Source organism: Lathamus discolor, chromosome 16, assembly GCF_037157495.1.
Source record: "Lathamus discolor isolate bLatDis1 chromosome 16, bLatDis1.hap1, whole genome shotgun sequence".
In the NCBI taxonomy this organism is placed as follows: Eukaryota; Metazoa; Chordata; class Aves; order Psittaciformes; family Psittacidae; genus Lathamus; species Lathamus discolor.
The window spans coordinates 7,386,116-7,411,585 of NC_088899.1; the positions used below are offsets into that span (position 1 = coordinate 7,386,116).

The 25,470-nt window shown below is 51.7% G+C and overlaps 1 protein-coding gene and 2 long non-coding RNA genes across 9 annotated transcripts in view; 1 reads left to right on the top strand and 2 right to left on the bottom strand.

The window, feature by feature from the left end:
- Positions 1-17,949, bottom strand: part of PRDM16 (PR/SET domain 16) — a 277,207-nt gene extending 259,258 nt beyond the window's left edge. For 4 of the 7 annotated variants that reach the window (XM_065696206.1, XM_065696205.1, XM_065696203.1 and 1 more), the window contains exons 1-2: positions 17,829-17,949; positions 17,353-17,425 (exon numbers count right to left, since the gene is read on the bottom strand). In XM_065696206.1, the coding sequence (XP_065552278.1) occupies positions 17,353-17,401 (49 nt within the window). In that variant the 5' untranslated portion in view covers positions 17,402-17,425; positions 17,829-17,949. Of the gene's footprint in view, positions 1-5,585; positions 5,717-17,352; positions 17,426-17,828 lie in introns of those variants that run through there. The other 3 variants (XM_065696208.1, XM_065696204.1, XM_065696210.1) reach the window with 3 other exon arrangements.
- On the top strand, positions 5,665-7,090 carry LOC136022639 (uncharacterized). Its single transcript, XR_010616242.1, has 2 exons — positions 5,665-6,006; positions 6,487-7,090. It is a non-coding gene; the product is annotated as an uncharacterized LOC136022639 (long non-coding RNA).
- A 2,878-nt stretch (positions 17,950-20,827) lies between the features above and the next one.
- Positions 20,828-24,944, bottom strand: LOC136022938 (uncharacterized). Its single transcript, XR_010616400.1, has 2 exons — positions 24,836-24,944; positions 20,828-21,948 (listed from the first exon to the last, which is right to left on the bottom strand). It is a non-coding gene; the product is annotated as an uncharacterized LOC136022938 (long non-coding RNA).
- Between the last annotated feature and the right edge of the window lie 526 nt (positions 24,945-25,470).

The window sequence follows — 25,470 nt, forward strand, 5'->3', positions numbered from 1 at the left end:
GTAGATCTTTCCCACTACGACATCCCTGACCTGAAATTCCTCCAGAAAAATAAAGGGGAGGGGGGGATATTTAAGCCCAGAAACCAGCAGTAATTTTGGTGTGGAATGCTGCGGAGTAGTGACATATCAACAGGCTGTTAAGCAGAGAGTGGAAACAAATGCGTTTGCAGGGATCCTTCACGTGTCTTCATCCCGCGCTGCAGACAGACACGGCGTGTTTATGTGTTTATTGATATTATTTACCCCTACAGGATTACAAATACCTATGGGGAAACAGGCATGAGAAAAGCATCGCCGAGCTGAGAGCCCGGTCCCCGCAGTCAGCACGCAGAACCACACGAGTTTATCACTTAAATCGTCTCCAACGGGAAAAAATAAACATATCCCGTAAGAACCGGAGAGCCATCGAGCTGGGGGAACAAAGCATGAGCTCGCCCCGGCCCGCAGCGAGCGCACGCAGCCGTGCACGCCGTCAGCGCTGCACAGGCCTGGATTGGAAGTGCGGGGTTTTCTTGCACTAAACAATTTCACACACCAGAAGTTTACTGCAACAGGGGGAGGAAAAAAGAAAAGAACAAAGATAACCAACAGAGAACGCAGCTTTGACAGTTCGAAAGGCAAAGGCGAGTCTGAAGCTGTGGGCTCTTTCCCTGATCCTGTCACAGGCAGCCTCCACGTCCCAGCTCTGCCGGAGCACTCCCAACACACTCCCCACCGTCAAGGTGGCTCCTGAGCTTTGCCTCCTTAATGTTTGCAAACTTCTCCAGGCCTTTGTCTTTGAAGCACTGAATTAAATAGTACAGAGCTCTGCTGAAATATCGACGCTATAATAATCATAGCATAATAACAATAATAATACTTTTCACTCAGTAGGGCCTTTCCCTCTGAGGATCTCAGGGTGCTTTACAAACAGCAATGAACGCAGCCGCGCCGCAGAGGCTACAGCCCTCTCCAGAACATCCCCTCGTCCTTCCCCTCCGGTGCTGTGTTCACAACTGGGATGTGCGTGCAGGCACGGTGTGGCTGGTGGAGGCAGGTGTAAACCCAGAGCAGGCAGGAGCAGTCCTGCAGCACCGGCAGTGGAACGGCTACCTCCGACTCAGGGGCTGGGTATTATTACAGTGACCAACAGCGATGCATTACGCTGCTCCTGTGCTGTGAAATCCAAGCTCTGCATTTTGCCTGGAAGCAAGTGAAGATTGTGTGTGTTTTGGGTGCATTCGGCTGTCTCCTGTTTGATAGCTCCAAGTCCTGCCCGTTTCCAAGTCATCTCATATCAATAACATGCAACTGAACACAGGACAATGTCTGTGGGGGATCAGAAGAGCGATGCTTTGCTCGTTCTGACCTCAGTGTCTTCACCTGGTATTTTTAATAGCACCCTTTAGAAATATACTTGGTTTAATCCCCTCCCTTAGCTCATTAAAGACCTAATTTTCTGTTGCTGAACTTGAACTCGTGCTGCAGCTCCAATACAACGCCTAAAAATAAAGCAGCTTTAGCTGTTGCTACACAAAGTTTTTCGAACACAAGCCACAATTTCAGCACACAATGCACGGGGCTGTGATCACACGGTGCCTGTGATTTTACCATGTGTTACGAGACCTTTGTACGCGCGCTGTCGGTTCGATAAATGCATCTGCACAGAGATGTTTTGTATCAGTATGGGGGGTTTATAGGACACGGGAATTCGGTGACATTGGAGTAACGGACCAATCTTCAATGCACTTTATAAACTTACATTTATAGATGCACATGCAAACGCCCCGTGATGTAAACACACGTGGATAAGCATCACCCGCACTCACCCGCCTGCTGCACAGACACCCACAAGCACCGTCTGCGCTGCAGGCCAAAATTCAACCCCTCATTCCTGCATCTCCTCCAGCACTGGCACCTTAACCCTGTTGCTCTGCGGGCAGGTCCAGGGAGAACCCCACAACAAATAACCAGTCTGTTCATCCCATCCGCCAAGCTTTTTCCTGGGAAAGGGACAAGGAAGCGCTTTGGAGTTGTTCTCTCTGTGCTTTCTCCAATAAATCAGGTGGGAAGGGTGGGGAACTGATTCGAGCTATTTGTAGGATTTAGCTATATATTTTTTAAGAGTAAACTCCTCTGAACTCCTCGGTAATTTCTGTTGAAGCGCTAATTACACATCCCCTTAATTAGCGGATCCCCCCCCCCCATCCGCCCAGCATCCCTAATTGCCTAATTGAACAGATCCGGGGCAGGGCGGGGGATGGCGAAGGCGCTGCTGTGGCGGCAGAGGGGACCCACCGGCCTCCGCACCTGCCCCGCACCGGGAGCCGCCGGGGGGGGGGGGGGAGGCGAGCACCGGGAGCTCCGCACCGGGAGCCGCCGCCGGGCCGGGCGGCAGCGCGGGTCCCTGCGCCCGGTAGCGGCTGCGGGGCCATTCGGTTGCGATCGCGCTGCTGCTGCCGGCCCCAGGATCAGGGCAGGGGCGGCGGCGGAGCTGGGGATGTAGAAACCCCCCCGAACACCCCAAATCGCGGCACGTTTTCGCCCTCGGCGTGTTCCAACACCCAGCAGCGGCGCAGCCGCCCGCAGAGAGCTCCGGTCCCGGGTGCCCCCGTCTCCCGCTCCCTTCCCTCCGCCGCTTCGACAGCCTTAATTAAAACACAACCGTCCCCGGCAGTCCCGCGCTCCCCGCGGGTCCTAACCCGAGAAGCAGGTACCCGGGACCGCGTTCCCGTCGCAGCAGCTCTGCCCGAGCCCTCATCCATGAAGCTTTAGCTTCCTAATAACGAGAAGCAAACGGGCCGGTAGCAATTCGGGCCGCCGTTTGCTCCAGCACGGACATCTATTCAGCGTTTGAGCTCCAACGCATCCGCGCGTTTCGCAGCTGTGTTTGTTCCCCTGCAAACGCAATTCGGAGATTTCGAAAGGAAACGAATTTGCTTTAAACGGGAGCGCCAAACCCGCGTGTTCGCCTCCTTTCCCCCGGCTCACGGCGCGGACGGAGGCCGACGGCTTTTTCCCAGCCACCGGTGCTTCCTCCTCCCGCCACGGGACGAGGCCGCCGGCCCGGCCGAGCCGTGGGGAACCCCTGGCACCCCCGGGGGCACCGGTGCAGTGGGAGGCCCGGTGCCCCCCTCGCACCCCGGCCGAGCCTCCGTCGCTGGGGACTCCCACCCGGGGCTGAGCGAAACCAGCTCCCGCCACCGGTACCTGCCTCTCGCCCGGTGAAAACTACCGAGAACGCCCGTGCAAGCCGCAGCCCGGCGCTCACACGCGTTCATCCCCTTCCGAGCCAGGTAACAGAGTCGAATTCCCGGGGGAGCCTCACATCTGCTTAAAATATTGCCCAATGAAACGGAATTCTGCAGCGGCCCCTGTTTCTAACGCACCCCTCGACGGCCGGGCGGGCATCGGGGGAGGCCGGAGCACCCCTGGTGTGTGTAGGGACCGCGGTCCTCGCTGCCCTGCCGGTGTGAGCACACCGCCATCCGTACCCTCGTGTCCGAGTTTAATCTGCTCTGCAAATACATGCTCCTGGGATATTGAAACCTTAGCTTTGGACTACTGTTTTGAACTGTGATCCCGAAAAAAATCCTCAGCTGAAACCCCATAAACCGTTGGGCCTTGTATTGTGTTAAACACCTGATTTTAACCAGGGCTCAGCATTCCCAACCCGCCTTCCCGCAGCACCGCGCACCCGGCGGCCGCTGCTCCCCCTCGGCAGCTCCCGGGACAGGGGCTCCCACCGCTCCCCCCAAGCGCCTCGGCTGCCCCGGCACTGGAGAGCTGTCGGTCCCCAAGCTGCGGGAGCCTTTTACGGGGAAAGCTCATGGGAAGAGGCCAGGCGGTGCACGCCGGCAAAGCCCCCGTGCCTTTTGCGGAGCGAAAAGAAAGAGAACGAGGGGAAAAAACGGGCTGAAAATAAAGGGTAAAAAAAATAAAAAGGAGAAAAAAACCCACTATTCCGCTCTATTCAACCTCGCCTGCCCAGCCAGGAGAGCGCTGAAAATTGTTTTGCTCTTTAAGAACCTAAAACTGCAAGCGATGACTTAAGAAAAAAAAAAAAAAAGTTATTTGAACGGGGCCGTTTGAAGCGTGTTTACTTAAAAAATAATAAATAAAAATAAAGAAAAAAACCGGCATTAACTGGAAGAAAACCTCCGGAACCGCGCCGCAGCGCTGCGCTGACCGCAGGACACCCCGGCCCCGAGCGCCCGTGCCGCCGGCGGTGCCCGGTGTCACTGGGGCCGGGCCGAGCCGCACGAAGGCAAAGTGAGCCTTGGGGAGAGGGGGATAAAACGGGTTTTTAAAGCGAGCAAAGCTGCGGAGCCGCGACGGGCTCCGACACCGCGCTTCGATTTCGCCCCAAAACGGTGTTTTTCTGACGACAGGGCACCCGCAGCGCCGGGACCGGCGGGCTGACAGCGGGGACCCCCCCATACCCACACCGACAGGGGAGTCCCGGAGAACGCACCGGCGGGTTAACCGGAGCGGGGCCGCGGCTCCGCCGAGCTCGGGCTGCGCTGGAACTTGTGCAGCCTCTGGATTATTTCGTACAGAGCCAGAGCGAAACAGAAACTAAATAATAATGGTAGCAATAACAACGCTAAATAGAGCGCGGGCGGGCAGCACCGGCACCGGGGCCCTGCGCTGCCCCAGCACGACGTGAACCGGCGAGGGGACGGAGGGAGCCGGTCCAAGCCCGCCGCGCTGTGCCCTTGCCCAAGCCGCGCTCTGCTCCGCCGAAACCCCGCTGGAGGAAGCACGGGGAAGGGAGCAGGGAAGCGGGTGCGCGGGAAGCGCCGCGCGAGGCTCCGGAGCTGCGATCCCCCCCCCCCCCCCAAACCCGGCGCAAGTGCAATTTTAAGAAATTAAAAATTAAAGACACTCCCCCCATCACCCCCTCCCCCAGACCCGCCGAGCCCCCGGCCGGGACACCCGAGCTGCGCCAGCATCGTCCTCCCTCTGGACCTGCGATTCCAAAGCCCCTCACTGAGAGCGGATCCATTTTTTTTTTCCTCCCCTACAAATTCTCTTCCTTCCCTCTCCCGGATAATTGTTCCCGAGTCCAGAAGGGTTCCTCTGTGCCCCCCCCCCCCCCCCCCAACACACACCCCCCCCTCCGGGCTGCCTCCCTCCCTCCCCCCCCCCCCCCCCCCAAAGCACTGCGCCTCTCCGGCTCTCTCGCAGGCAGATGCCAAACGCAGACCTCGAGCGCCCACTATTTCAGGCGCCAGGAACAGGATTTCACAAGAGCTGGAGCGAGGCGAGCCCGGAGAGGGGAAAAAAAAAAAAAAAAAAAAAAAAAAAAAAAGTTGCTGTCCCCTTTCGTCAACTTCCACGGAACTTTCGCTTTGCTTCCCCCCGGCCCCGGCTCGCCGCTCGCCCGCTGAAGCGCGCCCGGGCGCGGAGAAGCGCGGAGGAACGCGGGGCCGCCCGCTCTCCGCGCACCGGGGCGGGCAGCGCGGCTTGGCCGCGGCCGCGGAAGGGAGGGAGGGCGGGAGGGAGGGAGGGAGGAAGAGGGGCTGCAGCCCCGCGTAGCCCCCGGCCCGGCTCCGCGCCCGGCGGCGCGGGGGGACGCGGAAGAAGGGAGAGAAAGGACCTACTTTTGGGCAGTTTTCTCGCCCTCGCCTTGGATCTCATCGTGTCGGCTGGCGGATTCCTCTCCTCCTCCCCGAGCCCAGAAGCAGCTACACACTATCTTCATCTCCCAAGCATTGTCAGTTTGGACACCTTCGCACATGCGCACAGAGCATTCAATCTGACACCCTCACCGCGGCCAAAAAAACTTTCCAATGTATTCATCATCATCGGGGTGGTTTGCGGTTGTTGGCGTTTTTTTCTTTCCTTGTCCTATCCTCTTCCTCACACCACTTATCTCTCCCCCCTCCTCTCTCCCAGCACCATCCCAGCCTTCCCCTGATCTGCCCCTTTAAGAAAAATCAGCCCTCTCAGCTCCTAACCCTCCGCACACTGACCTTACACACTGGACAATATTTAAGGATCAAGGTGCCATCCCATAAAGAGGTGATTATCGTTATATTATTATTATTACTATTACTACTAAATCGCAATGCTGTAGAGAGTTTGTTAATGGCTGTCATCTCGTAACCGTACCTACGTTACATGCTTTTATATTTTAACCTGAAAACTATTTCTTCACAGTAACTTCTCGTCCGTGCCTGTCTTTATTTTCTCCCTTGTCACCCCGGTTTCCCCCGGGCCCCCCTCGGCTCAGGCGGGTGCGGAACTTCCCAAACAACCGAATTTACGCTTTGTGCTTTGCCGTCATTTCTCGCGTCTCTACCGGACCTCCCCGCTCCGCACGGGCGGCGGGAGCCGCGCTCCTTCTCCGCGGCCGCTTTGTCTGTATAGGAACGTCCCGGCCCTCCGCGGACCTACCCCCCACCCCCGGCTCCCCTCCACGCCGCCCGAGCCGGGTTCCCCCTCCGGGTCGGGATGCGCGGAGCTTCCGCGAGTGCCGCGCCGCTTTCTTCTGCGTTTCAGGTGGGAAGCAGCGGTCCCGGGCAGCGCTCCCAAGGGAGCCGGGAGCCGCCCGGACACCCAGGAGAGGGGCGAGGAAGGGAAAAGCCCCCCGGGAGCCCTGCGGGACGCGGCTGCCGCCCGGGAGCGGAGGCAGAGAGCGGCCGGGCTGAGCCGCTTTGAAGGAGGGAGCGAAGTGTAAATAGCCCGATGATTGATGTGCTGTCTTTGACTGCGGAGAAAAGCACTATTTTAATTCAAGTGGCCAGGTCAGATGGTCACGGAAGAAGGTTGAAAGGTAGGATTTAATGAGATTAATATGGAGAGAGCGAGAGAGAAAGAGCGCGCCTTCATAAACCTCCAATAAAATAACCGGGAGCTCCGGTCTGAGCTCGGGGTGCTGCTGACCGGCACCGGGGCTGGGCGAGCAGCACAACCGGAGCCCTCTCCGGTGGAGGGCATTGCACAGAAAAACCAAAAACCAAAGCAGAACTTGTGTGGGTGCGCCAGGGCGCTGCTGGAAGCCATTCTGCCAGCTGCGCTCCTGCCCTGCAGGTGGAACCGGGGAGGGGGGAATATTCCTGCTAATTACCGGTTTTCCCCTCCTCAATAAACTCTTTAATTGCGACTGGGAGCAGGGCCCTTTCAGGCGCTACCTGGGAGCCAGCGCGCAGGGGAAGGGTGGTGGAGCAGGAGTCCAAATAAAATAAATAGGGTTGAAGGGAACTTTAGCCACGTGTCGCCTAAAATGTTGACATGGTGCCCGTGAATTCCTTCCTCGAGGACGCCGTTTCACGGCGCGGCGGGCACCCCGAGGTCGGAAAAACAAGCTCTTGTGAGCTTCCCCGCTGAAACAGGAGCCCTAATGTTCCCAATGCACTGAAATACTTCTTCCAACGACCTTGGGCGCTCGCTATCTCCCGCATCCCTCCTCACAGGACAGAATCATTTCGGCTCGAAAAATGTATTCCCCCCCCCCCCCCCCGGGTTATTTCTCCCTATTATTCCAGCGGGGTTTAGCCCACGGCGCTGGCTCAAAATGGGAGCAGAGCGAAGCCGGGAGACCGGCGGCTGCCCCGGGAGGACGGATAATAAAATACAGGGCACTGAGGGCCCGAGCAGCCGGTGCCCCCCCTGCGCAGCCTAAACCCGGCTTTTGTTTTCTTGCCACCCTATAGCATCCAGTTCCCCCCCAGGCAACGGTTCCGACGGTAAATAAGCACGCACGGGGGGACCCGCTCGCAGATATTTTGGAGACGCAAAACGCTTTCGGGGAGCACCAGAGGGTGCCCCCCTGCTTTAACTGAGGCTTCTCAAACGAAGCCGCAGAGAAGCGAACGAAAAGCCGCCGCTGTGCCGGCAGCAGCGCGGCCGAGCCGAGGCCCGGGCTCCCCGCGGTCTCCTCCCGAGCGTTTCACACTCGCTGCAGGGCCGGAGCGGAGCCGCCGCCACCGGGCACAGCAGCTCCCTTCGGCCGGGCCGGGAGCAGCGTTCGGAAGGAAAAGGGGGAAAAGCAAAAGGGGGGAAAAGGATAAAAGGAAAATGAACGAATTTTTAAGGGAAGGGGTCAGGGGGTGCCGGCGGTTGACCGTGAGAGGACCCATTGCCTCCCCCGACGCCAGCGGGGCCCCTGCGGCACCGGGCACAGGGAGGGTCAGCAGCCCGGGAGCGGGCCCCGCTGCACCGGCTCGCTTCGAGCCCGGAATGCGGCGGGGACAGGAGGCGGGCAGGCCCCAGGCAGCGGTGCCCGGGTGCGCTTCAGGAAGGAGCCGGGCCCCGGAGCGAGGTGTGCGGCCCGGGGGCACGGAGAGCCCCGCACCTGCCCGAGTGCGGGTCGGTCCCAGGCAGGGTGGCAAGTTAATCAGTGTAAAGGGAGGGAAGGAAGGCGAGGGGCCGGGAAGCTTCGCGGCTCGGCCAAGGACCCGGCCCAAGCAGCCACTCTGGAGCTCGGGCACTTGGCGTGGTTCGTTCCCCAGGGCGAAGCTGGAAGACAGCGGAAGGGGAAAACGGCTCCACCGGAGGCAGCCGCCTCTGAGCCGAGCCCCGGTCACGGTGCCCTCTGGAGCAGAGAGCAGCCGGTCCCCGGGCCGTGGGGAACACGCATGGTGGGGAGACGGACCCGGGGCACCGAGAAAGCGCCTGTTCGGGGTTTATATCACCGGCCCTTGCGCCTGTTTGCACCTCCGGCTCTGCTTCCTTGCCCAGCTAATATACATTTCAACACACGAAGGCTGCAGCGTGCCACATGCGATCCGGGGGGGTCAGGGCAGCTCCTTAAGGGGAGCGGCTGTAATTTACGGGTGGGTTCCCTGGCATTTTCCCTGCAAAGCCCCACGTTCCCGGGTACTTCATGAAGCAGCTTTAGAAAACACGCTCCAGGTGAAGCCCGGCGTGCGAGCCTCCCGCAGCCGTTTCGTTGGAAGCCGCCGAGATGGGGCTGGTTCCCCCCACCCCGGGCTCGCAGGAGGTGGGGGTTCGGGGGCTGGCACCCACCCCTTCAGCAGCTGGGGGCGGGAAGGGAAAAGGTGCTTTGGGAGCTGTTAGGCACAACTACTTTTAAGCGGTAAAGAAGATTAAAATGGTTGAGGTAGCCAAAGTCCGGCTTGTCCGGGAGCTGCTGCACACGCAGAGGAACCCCTTTCCCTTCCCAAGGATCCTCGCATCAATTACTCATTGTTTCTGCGCAACATTACGGGGAGATTAGACCAGGAATTAATATTTTAAACTACGCAAGATGCCGGGGGCAGAGGATGGGGCTGCTCCCCGTTAGGGTCAGCGAGCCCCGGACAGATTAGGCGGTAAGAATGTCACACGCTTCCCTAGGGATTTTTCCCTTCTAATCTGCCATTAATAAGCGGAGGAAGCACACACACCGCCGCCACGTTGTAATTAGGCTCTGCCTTAAATCCACGCAATCAAAGAGCAGCTCGCCTTTCATCCCCGCCGGTGCCAAGGAATTTCAACACCTTTCGGACGCGGTTTAAAGCCCCGGTTCCCTGCGTGGTGCCGGCGCAAGGGGGCAGTTAAGGACAACCGGCAAGAAGGGGCCGCCGCTCCGGGGGGCAGCGGGGCCGGGGCCCTTGAGGACCCGGGACAAAGTTTGCTCGCTCTCCCGGCAGCGCCTCCGCCGCCTCCACCAGCGGCCAGGGCGAGCCGGCGGAAGAGGGGAAACAGAGATAACGAACACAGGGAGAGCGTCCAGGGCGGGCTGCAGCCTCCCCACGGGAGCCCCGGGATGCGGGTGGCGAGTCCCGGGCCCCACGGGGCTATCGGGAGCCCGCAGTGGGACCCTCCGAGGGAGCGGATCGGGGCCAGGGCTCGGCCGCTCCCGGTAAACCGGGACTCGGGCTGGCCCCGAGCGGCTTCTCGAAGAGACCGATTTGCCTCCTTATTGGTTTAAAAATCATTCTTAAAACACGAAAACCTTCGGGAAGCTGCAGAACGAACACAACCGCGAAGGACAGAAACAGCCGCATTTTGCACGGAAAGAGAATTAAGTCACTTCTACGGTGCCCTTAGCAATTAAATCAATGGGGGAGAAAGGTCAACATCACCGCAAAGCCTGTGCATGCACCTTCCTGTCCTGAGCTCATTGCCCCGATAGCCAAAGCTGCACCGAAATCGGTCTTCGCATCAAAATGAGTTTATCAGACTGGTTTTTCTCCCCTTTATTTCTCGAGGAACACACTGGCTCCTCTGGCCATGGACAAATACCGTGTAAATCGCCATTTAGCATTTTTCAAAACCCATGTTCAGCGCTAAGAATTCCTCTGAATTCGTTACACTCTGCGTTGCTGGTCCAGCCCCGGGTCCAAATTCAAGTCCCAAAATAAGAAGTCGTAAAAAAGGAAAAAGGAAAAGCAACATTTACATTTGAATATCTAACTTGAACACTATTGTAATTACAATCGTAAAAGATCGGGCAGTGTTGGCTTTAAAACGCCAGCCCGTGAACAGGCACTAAACACAGCAGCTCTGCTCCCGATGGGCTCTCGGAATGAAGGGAAATTAAGGCGTTACAGCCATTTTTCGAGAGGTTTGATCAAAATCTCTCTGCCCGGAGAACGTTTGCCAAACGAAAGCGAGATGGAACTGATGGGCGCTGCGGTCCGGCGCTGGGGACAGCCCAAGCCCCGGGACCGGGGCAGAGGATTCTCCCTCCCGGGGCTCCCGCACCGATCCCTCCTGCGGGAGGTGGCGAGGAGAAGCGGGTACGGGGCGAGTCATTCCCAGTCACACATTTTTCAGCTGAAACGCGCTATTTTCTGGAGGTATCAGAACGCCCCACACCGCCCTGCTTCCCGAAATTAATGACCTCCCCGGTCCGAGGGAACTCGGACACATTCGCTGCAGGGAGCGAGCTCCATTGCCAGCACCGGGCACCCGCGACCCTGAAAGGGGGGGTCTTTAATGAACTCCTTGATGTTGGGGAGACGAAGCCTGTCCGAATTGCACCTTCCATCCTGCACTGAGCACGGAGCTGCCGGCTCCGGAGGGCCCCGACGGGAGCCCCGGGGAGGTCAGTCCCTGATGCCGCCCCGACCCCCGGCAGCACCCGCTGGGGGGTATCGAAGGGACCCCATTTCACCCCCGCTCTTCTTCACACGGGGCCATAGCCCGCGTAGGTTACACGGCCCCCGCCGCTAACGACGGCTGGAGCAGGGTTGGGTGTATAATTATTAGCTATTAATTGAGTTCAAGACCTTTTATGGCTCTGGGAAATGAGGAGTCCGACCACTAATCCCGAGGAGGGTCTGCGCGCAGCCAAGAGCTACGAACACAGCACCGAGGGCTGCGGGGCCCGGCCGAGGCTGCGGCCCCCGGGGGCGGGGAAAGCCTCGGCGAAAACCAGAATTCATTAGGTGAAAATGATAGAAACTTTAAGCCAAGGGGTTATTTATGAGCACCCCCCCGGGGCCGCCCCTCGGGAGAGGGGCACAAGGTGCGAGAGGGACGGAGCAGGATGGGGACCCCCCCCCCAAGGGCTCCTGCGCCTTCCTCGGACCCGCGGCGAGCACGGGGGGTCCCCACCGATCCCCTTCCCTACAGCCTTATCTTTAGACGCTTCCACCTTCCAATTAAACTGCCCCCAAATTGCCAAAAAGGCTGATTTGCATGCAAGGGGCTCTGCTCAAAGATGCTAACTGATTGTCTCCTCTCAGAACTTGACATTTCTCTCTTCAGTTCCCACTTGAAAGAAGTTTTAGAACAGTATTCAAAGACTGTCCAAACGAACAAAACCTTCCCCTTTGCTAGGGAGAGAAATCCGGTGTATTCAATAAGAGGGCATATTCTCAGAAGTTTGCAGATTTGGGTTTAAAGGCTGTATTGTTCGTGCCCTTTTCCCAAAACTCACCGTTTTTTTCAGGGAACGGCTCACATGCCTGCAAAGGATTATTAAAATAAAACATCATAGAGCTGGTTCCCCCCCTCTTCTTTTTTCACTGTTTAGAATTACTTTTTGGAAGAGCTTCCCAAGCATCCCCCCACCCCCAAGTCATAATTAAGAACATTTTAGTTCTCCCTAGCAAACAGCATAAATAAAGAATCAAACCCTTTTCCAAACGCTCCTTTTCCTTTAAGCACTGACTTCGGGAACATTTATCTGTTACAAATACACCTGAAAACACGCTCAGGGAGAATTCATCTACAGCAGGATGAATTAAAGCAGCAACACTTTAACACAGAGCATGGCTGGAGGCATCTCTGCCAGCATTAAACAAACACAGACTACTTGCTGGGGTTTCAAAGCTGTTTTAAGGCAGCATCATCTCTGCCTTCAACCCCCCCCCCCCCCGCATTTTCCTTTTCGAGATGAAAAGAAGATCCAATGAGCTGAGGATGTAAAACTCCTTTGGGGAACACGATAAACTGCAAGAAGTCAGTGGCAACTCGGTTACCATTGCCTCCTTTTATAAAGGTGCATAATGGGAGCAAACGGGGAGCCGACAGGACAGGAACATGTTTTCTTCACTTAATATAAAGCAGCTTTAAAACAAAAACACCCTTAAAAAGAACGGCTCAGAGTGGGGGGGGCAGCCCCGTGGTTGGGAGGTCTGCCCCCCCCCCCCCCCCCCAAGCAGCTTCTCCTGCCCAAGCCTTTGCCCACTAAGCACCAGCACAAACCACCCGTGGAATCACACACACAACTAGAGCACAAAGAGCCTGTGCTGGGGTTTGGGGATCATAACAGCACCCACCAAGGCACTGGTGTCACCTGCACAGATCCCACCCCAGGGAATGCCACCAGCACCATCCCCGAATTATTTAAGCCATCAGGAACCAACAGTTCACATTGATTTACAAATTAACGAGGACTTACTGCAGACAGTAACTGTGAGAACATGTGTTAAAACGCAACAGGAAGAATTCCATGACTTCCATAAGAGGTGGATGGTATCCAGGAAGAATGAGTCAACCTCATTCCTCGAGTAAAACTCAGTGAGCTGACAAGAGCTGCACCAGGCATGAATTTGTATCATCCCGTTCCCCCATTGCATTTATTGCTGCCCAGGTAATTCTCTCTTCAGTGTCATGGGTTAGAGACGGGTGGGAGCTTTTGAAAATGCGTTTCATCACTGGGAAACACTGATTTGACCAATATTGCCCCCCAACATCCCATCAGTTACAAGCACTCGTTCATCCTGAGTCATACACAAGATTCACACAAGATTGTGCTTAGCGGTGAGGGCACATGGAGGAACAAGGAGAAAGCTTCTGACATACCAGAGATGCTCATGTTCATCCTGCTGCTACTTCTTGTTTCTCCTTCACATAGATTTCTAGTGTTAAACTTCACAAGGTTTTAGTTTCATTTCCAAGGAGGAAGAGAAAACTCTTGAAGCCACTGACATGTTTCCTAACCAGCTCTTCTCACACTACAGAGCGATGCCGCTCACTTCAGAGGAGAAAGCAGCGTGTTTGAATGATTGACAGGTAAATCTTTTTCCTATCACACTTTCGCACAACAGCACTGGTTTATTTTACAAAGTGGAAGAACAAGCTACTTAGATTTGGGTTGCAGTATCAGGATACAGCAAAGGGAGCAACAGAGAGATGAGTATCAGCGCAGCCAGAGCTCTGGTCTTCGCACTCAGAAACCCAAAGCGTCAGATGGACCCTTCCATACTTCTATTAAGGCACAAAGAGCACATCCAACACCTAGCAGCAAGATCATTAGGCTTTTCAACTTCACTAGGAGGTTTATAGCTCACAAACTGGCTACAGGAGAGCTTATGGCAACCCCATGGGAGTTTCAGTTTTGCCATAGACAGTGATAAACTAATTGCTAAGTAGCTAAAACCCAATTTCCATTTAAAAAGGGTGATTAGAAAATGAAATGCAAATATATATTCATAGAAACCATTGGATATTTGTATAAGTGTCTGTCTACCTTACGACTGCTATTTTCCAGCCAGCTTTCCAACCAGTGCAGCCTCTGCACTTCTGTACCTACAACTGTACCATTTATAAGCCAGGAGCCCACCTTGCCCACGTGCTTGCTCCCAGAGTGACTCATGTTCCCATTGGGTTTATTCCTGTGAAGACTTGTGTTAAAACAGAGCAAAGAGCAGAACCTCCGGTGAGGGAATGCTGCGTTTTGGAAAGCACCAAACAGACTATTCCCAGTCAAAATATCAAAGCACTGATACACATCCTGTGTAAGAGAAAGGCTTTTACAATTGGTACAGTATTAAAAAGAGAAATAACGGTGCCTGGGTCAAACACCAGTCTTGCTGGATAACAGTGTTTACTCAATACCTAAAACATAGATTTCCTAGAGCAATACACTTCCTAGGCTCCATAGGGAGTTTCTTCCCTACCTTCACAATGAAAAAAACAGCATGGGGCAACTCCCCAAGCAAGCTGCCACAGCTCCCCGCTCCCACACCAGCTCTGCAGTTGGGGATGTGCAAGGGATGCACCTCTCACTTTGTAGACACAGCCTATGTGATTTCAGCATTACCAAAATGATAAAGACATTCAGAAACCAACCATCTCCAGCACTGGCTGTAAGCATTAGCGTTAGTATTTAATTACTCTCTTAAGCTGAAAAAACAACTGAGCTTCCAGACTCACCGATAAAAGAATTATAGGAGCAAAATGGTGTTACATTTACTTATACCAGCTATGCAATACCAGAGCTACACAGGATGCTTGGGAAGAGCTCCCAGCTTGGAGGACAAATCCTGTCTGAAGCTGCCAAGTAAACAGCAGCAGAGAGCCAACAGAGCAGGCGAGGGCATCGCACCACCATGAACCCAGCAGAATGCAGCCCTCCTGGCTCCCAGACCCATGGTCAGTCTGCTTCATCTGAGGTTACACAGGGAGTTCCCTGCAGAGCAGCCTTGCACTGCTGTACACTGCCCTTAGCCTAGGAAGAACTAGTGTATTCCTCAGCAATTGGCTACAACCCCACAACAGTGCCAACTGTTTCCCCACACACCTCAAACCCTTCTTACAGTTTTACTCCAGATTCTTTCAGTGCCCTGAAACTTGTATCACAACTTGCTCGACTACTATTCAGCTCCAGTTTTGTTCCTTTGGTATAAATGAGATGGGGAAATAGTTCCATTTCTCTGAAGTATAAAGTTAAATAGAGTGAACCGAGAAGTTTAAAAATAATGGAGTGAGATCACCCATAGAGTGATTTTAAATGGCTCAAATAAGAGCAGCACTTGCATTTAGCAAGTGTTCCTCCTGAGGAACAGGAGGCTTTCTCAGTTTCAGCCACTTGGGGTGCATTACAAGGGGACAGCACTCATTCACATGGGGAAGGTATTTCCTATAAAATTATGACTAACAGCTTTTTAACTCCACTCTTAAGCAACCCAGGATGAGAATCAATTAAAGATCACAATAGGATTTGACACTGGAGGGAATTTGAGTCTTACTTCATCACAAAGCTCAGCTGGGTGAACCATCTAGGCAGTGAAACACTAGATTCCTAAGTATATTGACCACTAAATCTGGGCTGGCACAACGAGGATAAAGAATGACTGGAACAGTGAAACCCAGTGACAGTGAAACCCAGTGACAGGGCAAGAGAAGCAGCAGTGAGCAGTGTCCCTCAGCTTCATCTCAGAGTAATTAAGAGTTGGGGCTCATTGAGCCAAACACTCAGCTTCGCAAGAGCTCTGCCAGCAGCACAAGTCAGCAGTTCTGCACTGTAATCACCTCTGCCTTTAATTTCTACAGCTGGACCTGTTCATCACATCCTCCCTTTCACCAGCAAACACTATCACTTTAAAGCCATTCCAAACTCTGCATCCAACTACAATAACCAATAGAAACCAGGATTTATGATCCCCGTGTTGGCATTCACCTGGGCACTGCTGGCTTCCCAAGCAAGCCACAGCTCAGTATCGCCCCCCCATTAAACACATGAACTGACACCAAGATTGTTCATTTTCTCATCACCCAGGCTGCCCAGAAGTTGTATTTTTGACCATTTCACCATTTCCTCACCATTCATACAAGCGTGTATTGTGCAATGACGTTCCGGATGCTTCTGCATTAATAACACCCCGCATTTATCATACATGTGGTACAGATCTGGAACATAAGACACCTTTAGGCATATAAACTGTCACAAACACAGAGATGTAAGACATGATCTATTAAAGAACAACCAAACCCAAGGATACATCATCCAAGAGCAGAATCCAACTCACAATTCAACAAGGAAGCCCAATGGTTTTGTCACTTTAGGGGCTGCATTTTAGAAATAAAGAGAATTGCAATAAAAGAATTTTACTCTGGAAGGATGAGAAAAATGTTAAACACGGTTTTATGGGAGAAGCAGAGATACAGAGCGAGCTCCAAAGCTCAACGTCTCTCATGCCCCAGTCTATAAATAAAACTAGCTGGGCTTCACTCTTGTACTAAATTTAAAGGAAAGTCTTTTCCACAGAGGGCTTTCTTTAAAGCAAACTGTGCCCCAAAAGGACTTTAACGTGGGGTTTCCAACAAGCAGCATGAATGAATTAAACAATATATGCAGGAAGAAAGCAGCTGCATTTCTCTGTAGCAGAAGCAGATGAATGTGCAGCTCAACCGTGGGTGTGTTCTGAGGGAGAAGGACAATTCCCAATAGTTCTCACCCAGAGTTTAACCACAGTTTTCCTTCACCGTGTGCTCCAGGAGCTTGGCTCAGGCGCCATTCACCCTCTGGCATCACAAGGTCAGCTCCAGCGAGCGCCAAGCAGAACCCCAGATTTTGTGGCATAGACAGTATCAAACCATTCAGCTCTCTCCTGCATGCTATCCACAAGCTACAGAGGAAAGGGGAGGGAACAACTCTTTAACAGACTCGGGTGAGGTCTATCACCGCAGTCAACACCTAACTGCTTGTCTTTATCCTGCTTCTTCCATTTGGAGATAAACCTCAAGGAGTTTTTCCCAGCTTGGAAAGCCCCGAGGACTCTCTCTTCTCCTCACAAAAATCCTACGACATCCTCTCAGGAGCCGCACAGTTCAGAACAACCCATTCAGAGGCACACCTCCACCAGCCCATCCGAACAGACACAAAACACCGCAACCAAAGCAAGCTCGGGAGGCACACTGCCACCCCCCCGGCACTTCTCTACACCAGCAATGCTCCCCTGCTGGCCTAGCAACAGCCACTACTGATTTTCCTTCGATGTTTCAAACAGGTACTGTCACCTAACTCCCGACCAAAGCACTTCCTCAGAACTGCTGATCACGCACCATGTTCCACCCCAGAAACAACAGCATTTCAATCAGAGCAGAGGACAGAGGCCCTCACAGTAATTCAGCTTTCCCAAATCACTTTCTATCTTAGCTCTTAAGTTCTATTTGCTTCCACTTTTCAGGCTTAAAGCTTCCAATTCTTTAGGTTTTCTAGAAAAGAAGCAGGTTTTCTCCTACCTATGAGCGCTGCATCTGCTGTTTTCTTATCCCTCTGCAGCGAACGCATTTCTCTTGACACACAGCATCAAATCTGTAAGAAATGTGGCACTTCTAAGCTGAAGCAAACAGTTTATTTCCTCATATCAGAGTAGCTTCGACCCCATCCCGCTGCAACCTAGGCTCTGGGTAGTAAGGTAGGGACTCTAAAACTCATGAGGCAGCAGAGTTTTCTTTTTCCACTCTAAACAAGCTACCAGCATTGCAGAAATAACCTGCTAGAACTGCAGGTCAGCCAACCCTTTGCTGATGCACATCATCCACAACACATACACAATGCAGAGACAGAAAATGAGAGCATCAAATCTGAGTATAAAAAAGTACAAAATAAGAGTATAAACCAGCATTTTGCTACTGCAGCTCTAATTCTCTTTCCTATAGCCGCGAACCAGCCTTCAATTCACTACCTCAAAATAGCTGAAGAACGTAAGACTGACCTTAAAGAAGATGAGGAACCTCCTGGCTCCCAAGTCAGTAGAGAGGACTCCACATTCAGCAAACCTTCCTCTGACCAGAGCCTGAACCTCCTGGAAGGAGCACAGAAGTGCCTACATAGAATCAGTGATTTGACCAATTAAGGTGAGTGCCACCAGCAGGATTCAATTTAACTCATCAGGGCTTGGGCTGGGGCTGGCTGGGGTCTAGCACCAGGGCACCCAGGTGACGGTGGAAAGCACTGATTGTGGTCCAACACAGCTGCTCCTCTCTGCTTTCTTGTGAGCTGCACAGCAAATACAAGGGATTGCACCTTTGCAACAGAGGGAATTCCTTCACGGATGTGCCAGTGCTCAAGGGGCAGGAGATGAAATCGTTGCTGTGGATGTTTTCCAAGGATACTGACTAACCGGATAGATTCCTATTGTGTGTTCTAGGAATGTGCATTGAAACAGCTCAGCTCACCGAATCTGAAGACAGAAAATGAATTAATTTCAGGTGGTCCATTAGTAACTCCCAGTGATGTGTAAAGCCTGTCTTGTGTCATATAGGTTACACCTACAAACCACTCCCCCTATGCTTACAGTTCTTTGGAAGATGCAATTATGGCAGCACTGGTGAACACAGGGCAGATCTTGTCTCACAGGTGAATTAGCTGTTAAGCATCCCAAAGGGTCTACATTTAATACTCGTTACATTTTCACTGCTTAACTCTTCTATTTGCAGTAACTGCATGTTTCATAAAGACTGAACTTCCTCATGCATTCTGTGGAAACACACAAAACATAACTCGTGTCAGTTGACCTGTCGATATTTGTATTTCCAGAAGAGAGCAGGAACAGTGAAAAAAACCCCAACCCAAGTCTTTCCCAGCAAACTCTGATGTATAGGATGTGACAGAACGGCGCAAAAACTTTTGGCAAACCCAGGGATTTGAAATTGCTCTGCTCTGTTTTGCTGTGGCAGGAGTTTCAATGCAGCGCACTTTGCCTACAACTGACACAAAAGAACAGTCACCTTGAGTGTGTTACAGGGAAGAACAAAACAATTTCTCAGACAAAAATACACTGAGTTCAGCACACTGCTTATAGGTTACAGTGAACAGAAGCGTTTGATGTACTTGATGCTTTCTGGCTACCAGGGAACCTTTGAAGGGCCCCACACAGGAGGGAGGTGGCAGTGATGAGGTGGCAGGTACATGCTACAGAGAGGTGAAAGAGGACGGAACTTTATTTCCCTTTTTACAACACAATTTGCTGGGCTCTGTGTTTTTCCCTAGGCCCCGTGGGAGCAGACAGCAGCAGAGCAGGACACAAGCATGGCGGTCTGTCCATGGATCTGTGGCGTGATGGGTTCAGGTCCCAGCACTCACCTGCACAGACGGTGCCTCCCAAGGGCTTGCTCCTTACACAGTGTCCCACTGTGGAGGCTGTGGAAGGGGCTGGTGTGAAGGTGATGCCCCCTTGCAGCCCCCTTAAACAGAGCAGTGTCTCTTGGGGGGCTGCTCCCCCTGCCAGGTGCCCTTCAGGCTGGGGCAGACGGTGCCTCTCCATCAGAACAAATGACTTCCTGGATGGTCACAGTACCTGCAATGTAACATTATTTGCTTTATTCCCCAAGCACTGGTGCAAAGAGGAGATGCCTGCTCGTGTCAAGGGGTTGGAACTGGATGATACCTAGGGTCCCTTCCAACCCAAACCAGTCTGGGATTCTTTAATTCTATGGTTTGCATTGAAAGCATCTCACCCGTGCACCCTCATCTCCGCACCGTCCCCAGCAGAACTGCCTCAGAAGCCACTTGCCCCCGCTGCTTGGGGCTCATCACCTTCCTCAGAAGTGCAGCTTTCAGCACAGTGCCTGCTGTCTCTATGGGCAGGAGTGCATTGCGAAACGCTGTCTGTAAGTCTGAGCAGTGAGGACATCCCACGTGTGCTGATGCTAACACTGCCTCCTTGTACATTCTTTCTTTTTCTCTTCCCTCTCTTCCTAATGAAATCTTTCCATATTATTAATGGCCAGGGTGGATCTACAGCGTGTGCTCCTTCCAGGATTTTCTTGTTTGCTGTAGTCTTCACATTTTCCAGTTCATTTCTTATTTTCCTGCCCTAAAACTGCTGCCAAAAACATCCCCGAAGCACACTCTGGTACTTGCACAGAAAAAACCCAACATTTGGGAATATAAATTTGATCCAGACTCTTGCAAATCAGTAGCAATTTTACCCCAAATAGGAGTCATTTTCATAAGCTGCTGATGGTTCTTAAGGTGAGCTTTTAGCTCATTTACCATGCAGACACATTTCAGTCACTACAATGGGGAACGCTGGGTCACGTCATTTATGTTAAATTAGTAGTCCAAGAGCATTCAGCCAAAACATAAAGACTGGACTTAGGACAGGCTATTTAATCGGGGATGAAATGATTAGGAATGAAATTAATGAACTGGATTTATGCCTAGATACTCTAAATGACACTAACTCTCATCGTTAAAGAAGAAACAGGTAACCAAGAAAAAGTTCCTCACTCGTGGACTGGAATATTAGAAACAAAAGTGGCTATGTAATCCCCCATGGAAAGAATTGGTTCGGTTCCATGTAATCCCTCACCAGAAAAGTTGGAAACATTACAAACTCCACTGATATTAGAGTTCAAGTGCATGGTGGTGCCAATTGGAACAGGTTGGGAGTTGGGGAATTCCTTAGGACATTCAAGGAGAAAAAAATCTGAAGTAATTTCATGGATTATTGTTGTGATTAATCCCTTCTCTGGCTTCTGAAAGAAAATCCGCACACATTTAGTCACTTATGATATGGATGCCTCTCGGTAACATAAACCGACAATAGAAGCGGCTGAACATCTCTGAGTATTTAATCAGGCAAAGTGGAGCACCTGGAAGTCGGTACCTTTGACTCGACCTATTTCTGCTTTTGAATATCCTAGGAACATTTTTGGTTGTTCACTTCTTGCAGCCTTCACACACAACAAAAATAATACCTAATAAAAATACTCTAAACGCCTTTAATCTTGTATTAAAGTTTCACAGAATTGGAACTGATGCTCAGGAAGACAAAGGCCCAGATTCAGTTTCACTGATAAGCACAAAGAAGACGACTAAATTAGGAACATAGGCCCAAAAGATCTTCTCTTCAGTAAAAGGAGAGCGATAAAAGCCCAGCAGCCCATAGGTAGGTGAAGTTTCTCTCTCCACTATCTTAACTGTTGTTTAAAGTTACTTGCTTTAGCTGTAAACGGTTAGATGGGATGAACCCACATCCTGGCGACTTGCCTGTGATAGATCTGGAAACAAAACCTCCAAGAGGGCAAGCTGGAGGTTATCCAGGTACTCTGGGGATGCAGGGATCCATTCCTCCCCTCATAAATCTCCCATCAGTAAAAAAAACCCACTTTCAAAGTCAATCCACTGAATACAGTGGGTTTAAAACAGTGAAGCTGAAATCAGCATCTGGACTGCTGTCTGGGATACCTTAAAAGTCCATGATTTCTTCCTCTGGGGGCAAGTGCTTCTAGGAATCCATATTACTTTGGCTGAAAGACAGTACTGTAGGGTTGTCATCAGACCACCAGCACCGTGTAACAGCTCTTCTGTGATGTTCTGTAGGAGTTCAGGAATGACCCATAGAAACAACTTCGGCACTGCATGTATTTCCCTTTGGATTTGTCAGGATAACGAAGGATCCAAAGAGCTGAATCTTTCCAAATCTTCTCAGCTCACCTGCATTACAAGGGCTAAGTGGCTCTCCAGTGGTTCCTTGCTTAGTCTGGAGCTCTGACATTACCAGGGATCCAACATGACTTGAGAAGCGCAGGCAGAGTCATGTTTTCTGACGCCATCAAATTGCCTTCTCTATCCTCAGTGAGAGACTCATTGCAAAACCAAGCAGTGAATCCTCACAGGCTGCAAGGCCAGACAAATTAAGGCAGATGTTCTGGACTTTGGGATAGAGAGGATGTGGCTGAGCCTTCACAACAAACAGAATCCAAGATGACTGCGGTGGGTGGGGTTGCAAACCTGCAGCCTTTCCTGGGGCCTGCAAGCAGCATCCTCTGCTCAGATGACTTTCCCAGCTAGATCCATGCTGCTCAGCACATTCCCATTGCATGGTCCTGAAAAATAAAAAGGAGGACAGCGTGAGCCAGTGGTTATTTCCACCTGCCTCTGTTTCCCTTTGCTAAAACAGTGAGGAGATTCTTTCTTTTCTCCTGCTCTGTGTGCAAAGCTGAACAGGTTGCTCTGCAGGGTGCAGGGCAGACACTAAAATGTGTTCCCTCTTCTATGGAGGCTGCTCAGCCACGTTAATGCTCAGCTCATTTGCTCATTCAAGAACTAGGGGTACCAAGTGGTCCAAGCATCATGCTAGAAGAGCTCTCCTGCTTGCACGGAGCTGTTCTATGAGTCCATGTCCAGCACAGTAATTGGGCTTACAGACACACCATCAGGAACAGGACCTACAGGTTGGATGCTTTGAACAGTCACAGCTTCTACCAGCTATTACTGTAGTCATAGATACACTGCCCTTAGAGAAATCAGAATCAATTTAGGCACCTAATACTGGGATGTCTGTAAGTGAATTGGTTTTGAATTAATTGAGTAAAACAAGGCAGCGAAGCCCCATGTAACATGTTGGTGTGGAACCGCTGCAGCCCTGGGGAGGGAACGACAATGCATATTTTACGCTGTGAATTTTTTATTAAGGGAGGGTTTTTTTCTGCTTTTTTATTATTGAATATGAATATTTTACACGTCCGAGTTCAGAACAATGCTTTTTTTGGCTGCCTCTGCACTTTTCATGGTTGTGTACCCTTGCATTGCATAACTGAGAGAGATCCATTTACACACAGGGGGAAAGGGGACTAATGAATCTCAGCAAAGCCAACTTTACTGTGTGTGAAAAAAAGCATTCTGAAGTTTTCCAAATAAAAAAAATATATATACATATATAAAATACTTGCATGGAATGGCTTAATAAAATCAGTGTGTGCGTGTGGTGCACGTGTTCCTGGGGGCATGTGGATAATGACTACAGAGCTACACCTTATACCATCTCTGCTGGGAAAAGCTCTGGAATGTTCTTATCTCCTTCACATCAACCCCCTCACATTCAGGTACTCACCAGGATGTTTCCAAAGTTGGAGAAACGGAGGTGTGCCTGCCCGTTGCTCAGTCAATGAACTGATGGAGCTGCCCACACGCACCTGCAGGGCTGGTATTTGCCTTCGGTAGCACCATTACGCTTTCTGGCTACTTCTGAATGTCCACAGAGCTGGTTTTCTCACCCACCTCTGCAAGCTGCCTTCAGCAGGCTCTCAGGCTTACACCTACAAGTGGAAGGTGTCCCTGCCCATGGCACAGGGTTGGAGCTAGATGATCCTTAAGATCCCTTCCAACCCAAACCATTCTGTGATTCTCAGGCATTCCAGGTTGGTTCTCTGTGTCTTTTGAGATGACTTCTGCTCTGTAGAGCCACACTACTGAGCATCTTTGACAACCGCCATGCTCATCAAGCAGCTCTTGGCTTTGTCAGAGGTCAAATGCATGCACTGACCTGCCAGCATCACTTCATTCTGATCGTGGATGGGGAAAAAAAGCCTCATTTACCTGGGCAGTTTGGGTCTGACCTTGCTTGCAGAGGCTGGCATGGCAAGACCACAAGTGCAGCACTTCTGTATGGTGGTGCCTCTGTGTGCCGTGCCCCGAGCATCGCCCCGCCTGGGGAAACAAAGGAGCTCATTTCCCTGCCTTTCCCCGTGCCCTGCTGCAAAGATGCACTTGGCACTCTCTATCCAGCTGCTTTCAGAACAAGCTGCCCATCATCACCCTCCTGGAGACCTGCGATCTGCAAGGCAGGGGTGAGGGCACCTTCTGCAGCAAGTGTGCTCACACAGCTCAGCAGGACGAGGGCAGGGGCCAGGAGATCTGAATAATAAAGATAATAATTATTTGCCAAGTGTATATTTGAACCCAGCCTTTTTATTGTGCACGTGATAACAAGGAGGAGAGGGAGAAAGCAAGAGCTCTTGTACAGTTCTTGAGAGCCTGCAACCAAAAACGGGCAGGGTGACAAGAAGCACATTGTTTTGGGTAATCAGTGCGCATTGTCGCAGGCTGACATGACTGCATACCAATAAAACCCTGAAATTCACAGGGAATGGGCAAAGTGCAAATGATGAATTGTCTGACATTTAACAGAAAATAAAGAGCTGCTGCTGGATTGAAACTTAGACGAGACTTGGGGAGGGACGAATGAAATTAGCAGGAAGTGCTGGTTTTGGCTGGGATAGAGTTAATTTTTTACATAGCTGGTACAGGGCTGTGATTCGGATTTGTGCTGAAAACACAGGGATGCTCCCGTTATCCCTGAGTAGTGCTTATACTGACTTAAGGCCTTTTCTACTCCTCAACTCACCCCACCAGCAGGTAGGCTGGGGGCGTGGGACACAAGCAGTTTTAATTCCAGAACTAACCACTAGTAAATGCAGGAATTAACTCAGGCCCTGCAGCCAGTCCTATATTCACCAAATAAGTGTTGCTTTCCTGAGGCTAGAAAGATCCCAGGCATTTACAGTATAAATCCTCTGTATCCACAGGACAGGTAGAGCATAGGGGAAAATACATCAGGTGAAAGATTCCTGCAATTCATATTCCATGGCATGAAGGCCAAGGGAATAAGGTCGCAAATGATGAAGACATCAGGTGAAAGATTCCTGCAATTCATATTCCATGGCATGAAGGCCAAGGGAATAAGGTCGCAAATGATGAAGACCTCAGACCTCTTCAAAGCGAAAATGAAATACAAATGGAGTAATGAATTTCCAGCTCCCTGTGCAGCGATGGAAACACAAGGTGACCAAGAGACTGAAGAGGCTGATTAAAGTCTAGAGTCATGGAACATGTGCCAACTTCTGCTATCTTGTTGCGTGTCCTTGAGCAAAGTCATGCCTAAGAGGTAAACCGGAACAGCCAGGCCAAACCAGCACTGTGGGTGTTACGTACCTTTAATAATGGGTTGTTGAATGATTTTCATCTGGGAGGAGCTGAACCAGGTCCGGTGATGTATAACAAGTTTGGTATCACTGAACCCATCCTGGAGTACATCAGGCAGTATCTTGTTCTGCAAGGGTGAGATCTCATTAAAGCACACAGACAGCTCTGGTAGGTGTCACTCTCCGAACACGCTTTGTCTCTGCACCTGGGTTTGCAGTTATCCTGCCCTTTGCTTCTCTTTCCTCCTCCCTGACACCACCCCCAAGTCGCAGTGTTCACTCAGGTCCCCTCTGCTTTCCAGCACTCCGGCTTTTGCATTGTTATTTGCATTAGATTATTGGAGCAGGAGTCTAAACACTGAAGTTACTGCAGATCCCTCCTCAGATGGAAGTCAGTGAGCTGTGAAATATTTAAACTGTCTACAGTTGTACCTCGTTTGTTTACACATTTCCAGCAGGCTGCTAAAAGGTAACACACTGTAATAGAGGAAAGATCCAACACTGCTGATTCTGATTTCATAACGGCTCAAAAAGTGCTCTGAACACTTGCATTCACTTGATGGGGTAATGCAGATCTCAACTTTCTGAAGCCTGAGGGCCCAAGCGGAGCAGGAAAGCTGCGTGCTTTTCTCCAGGCTCCTTGCT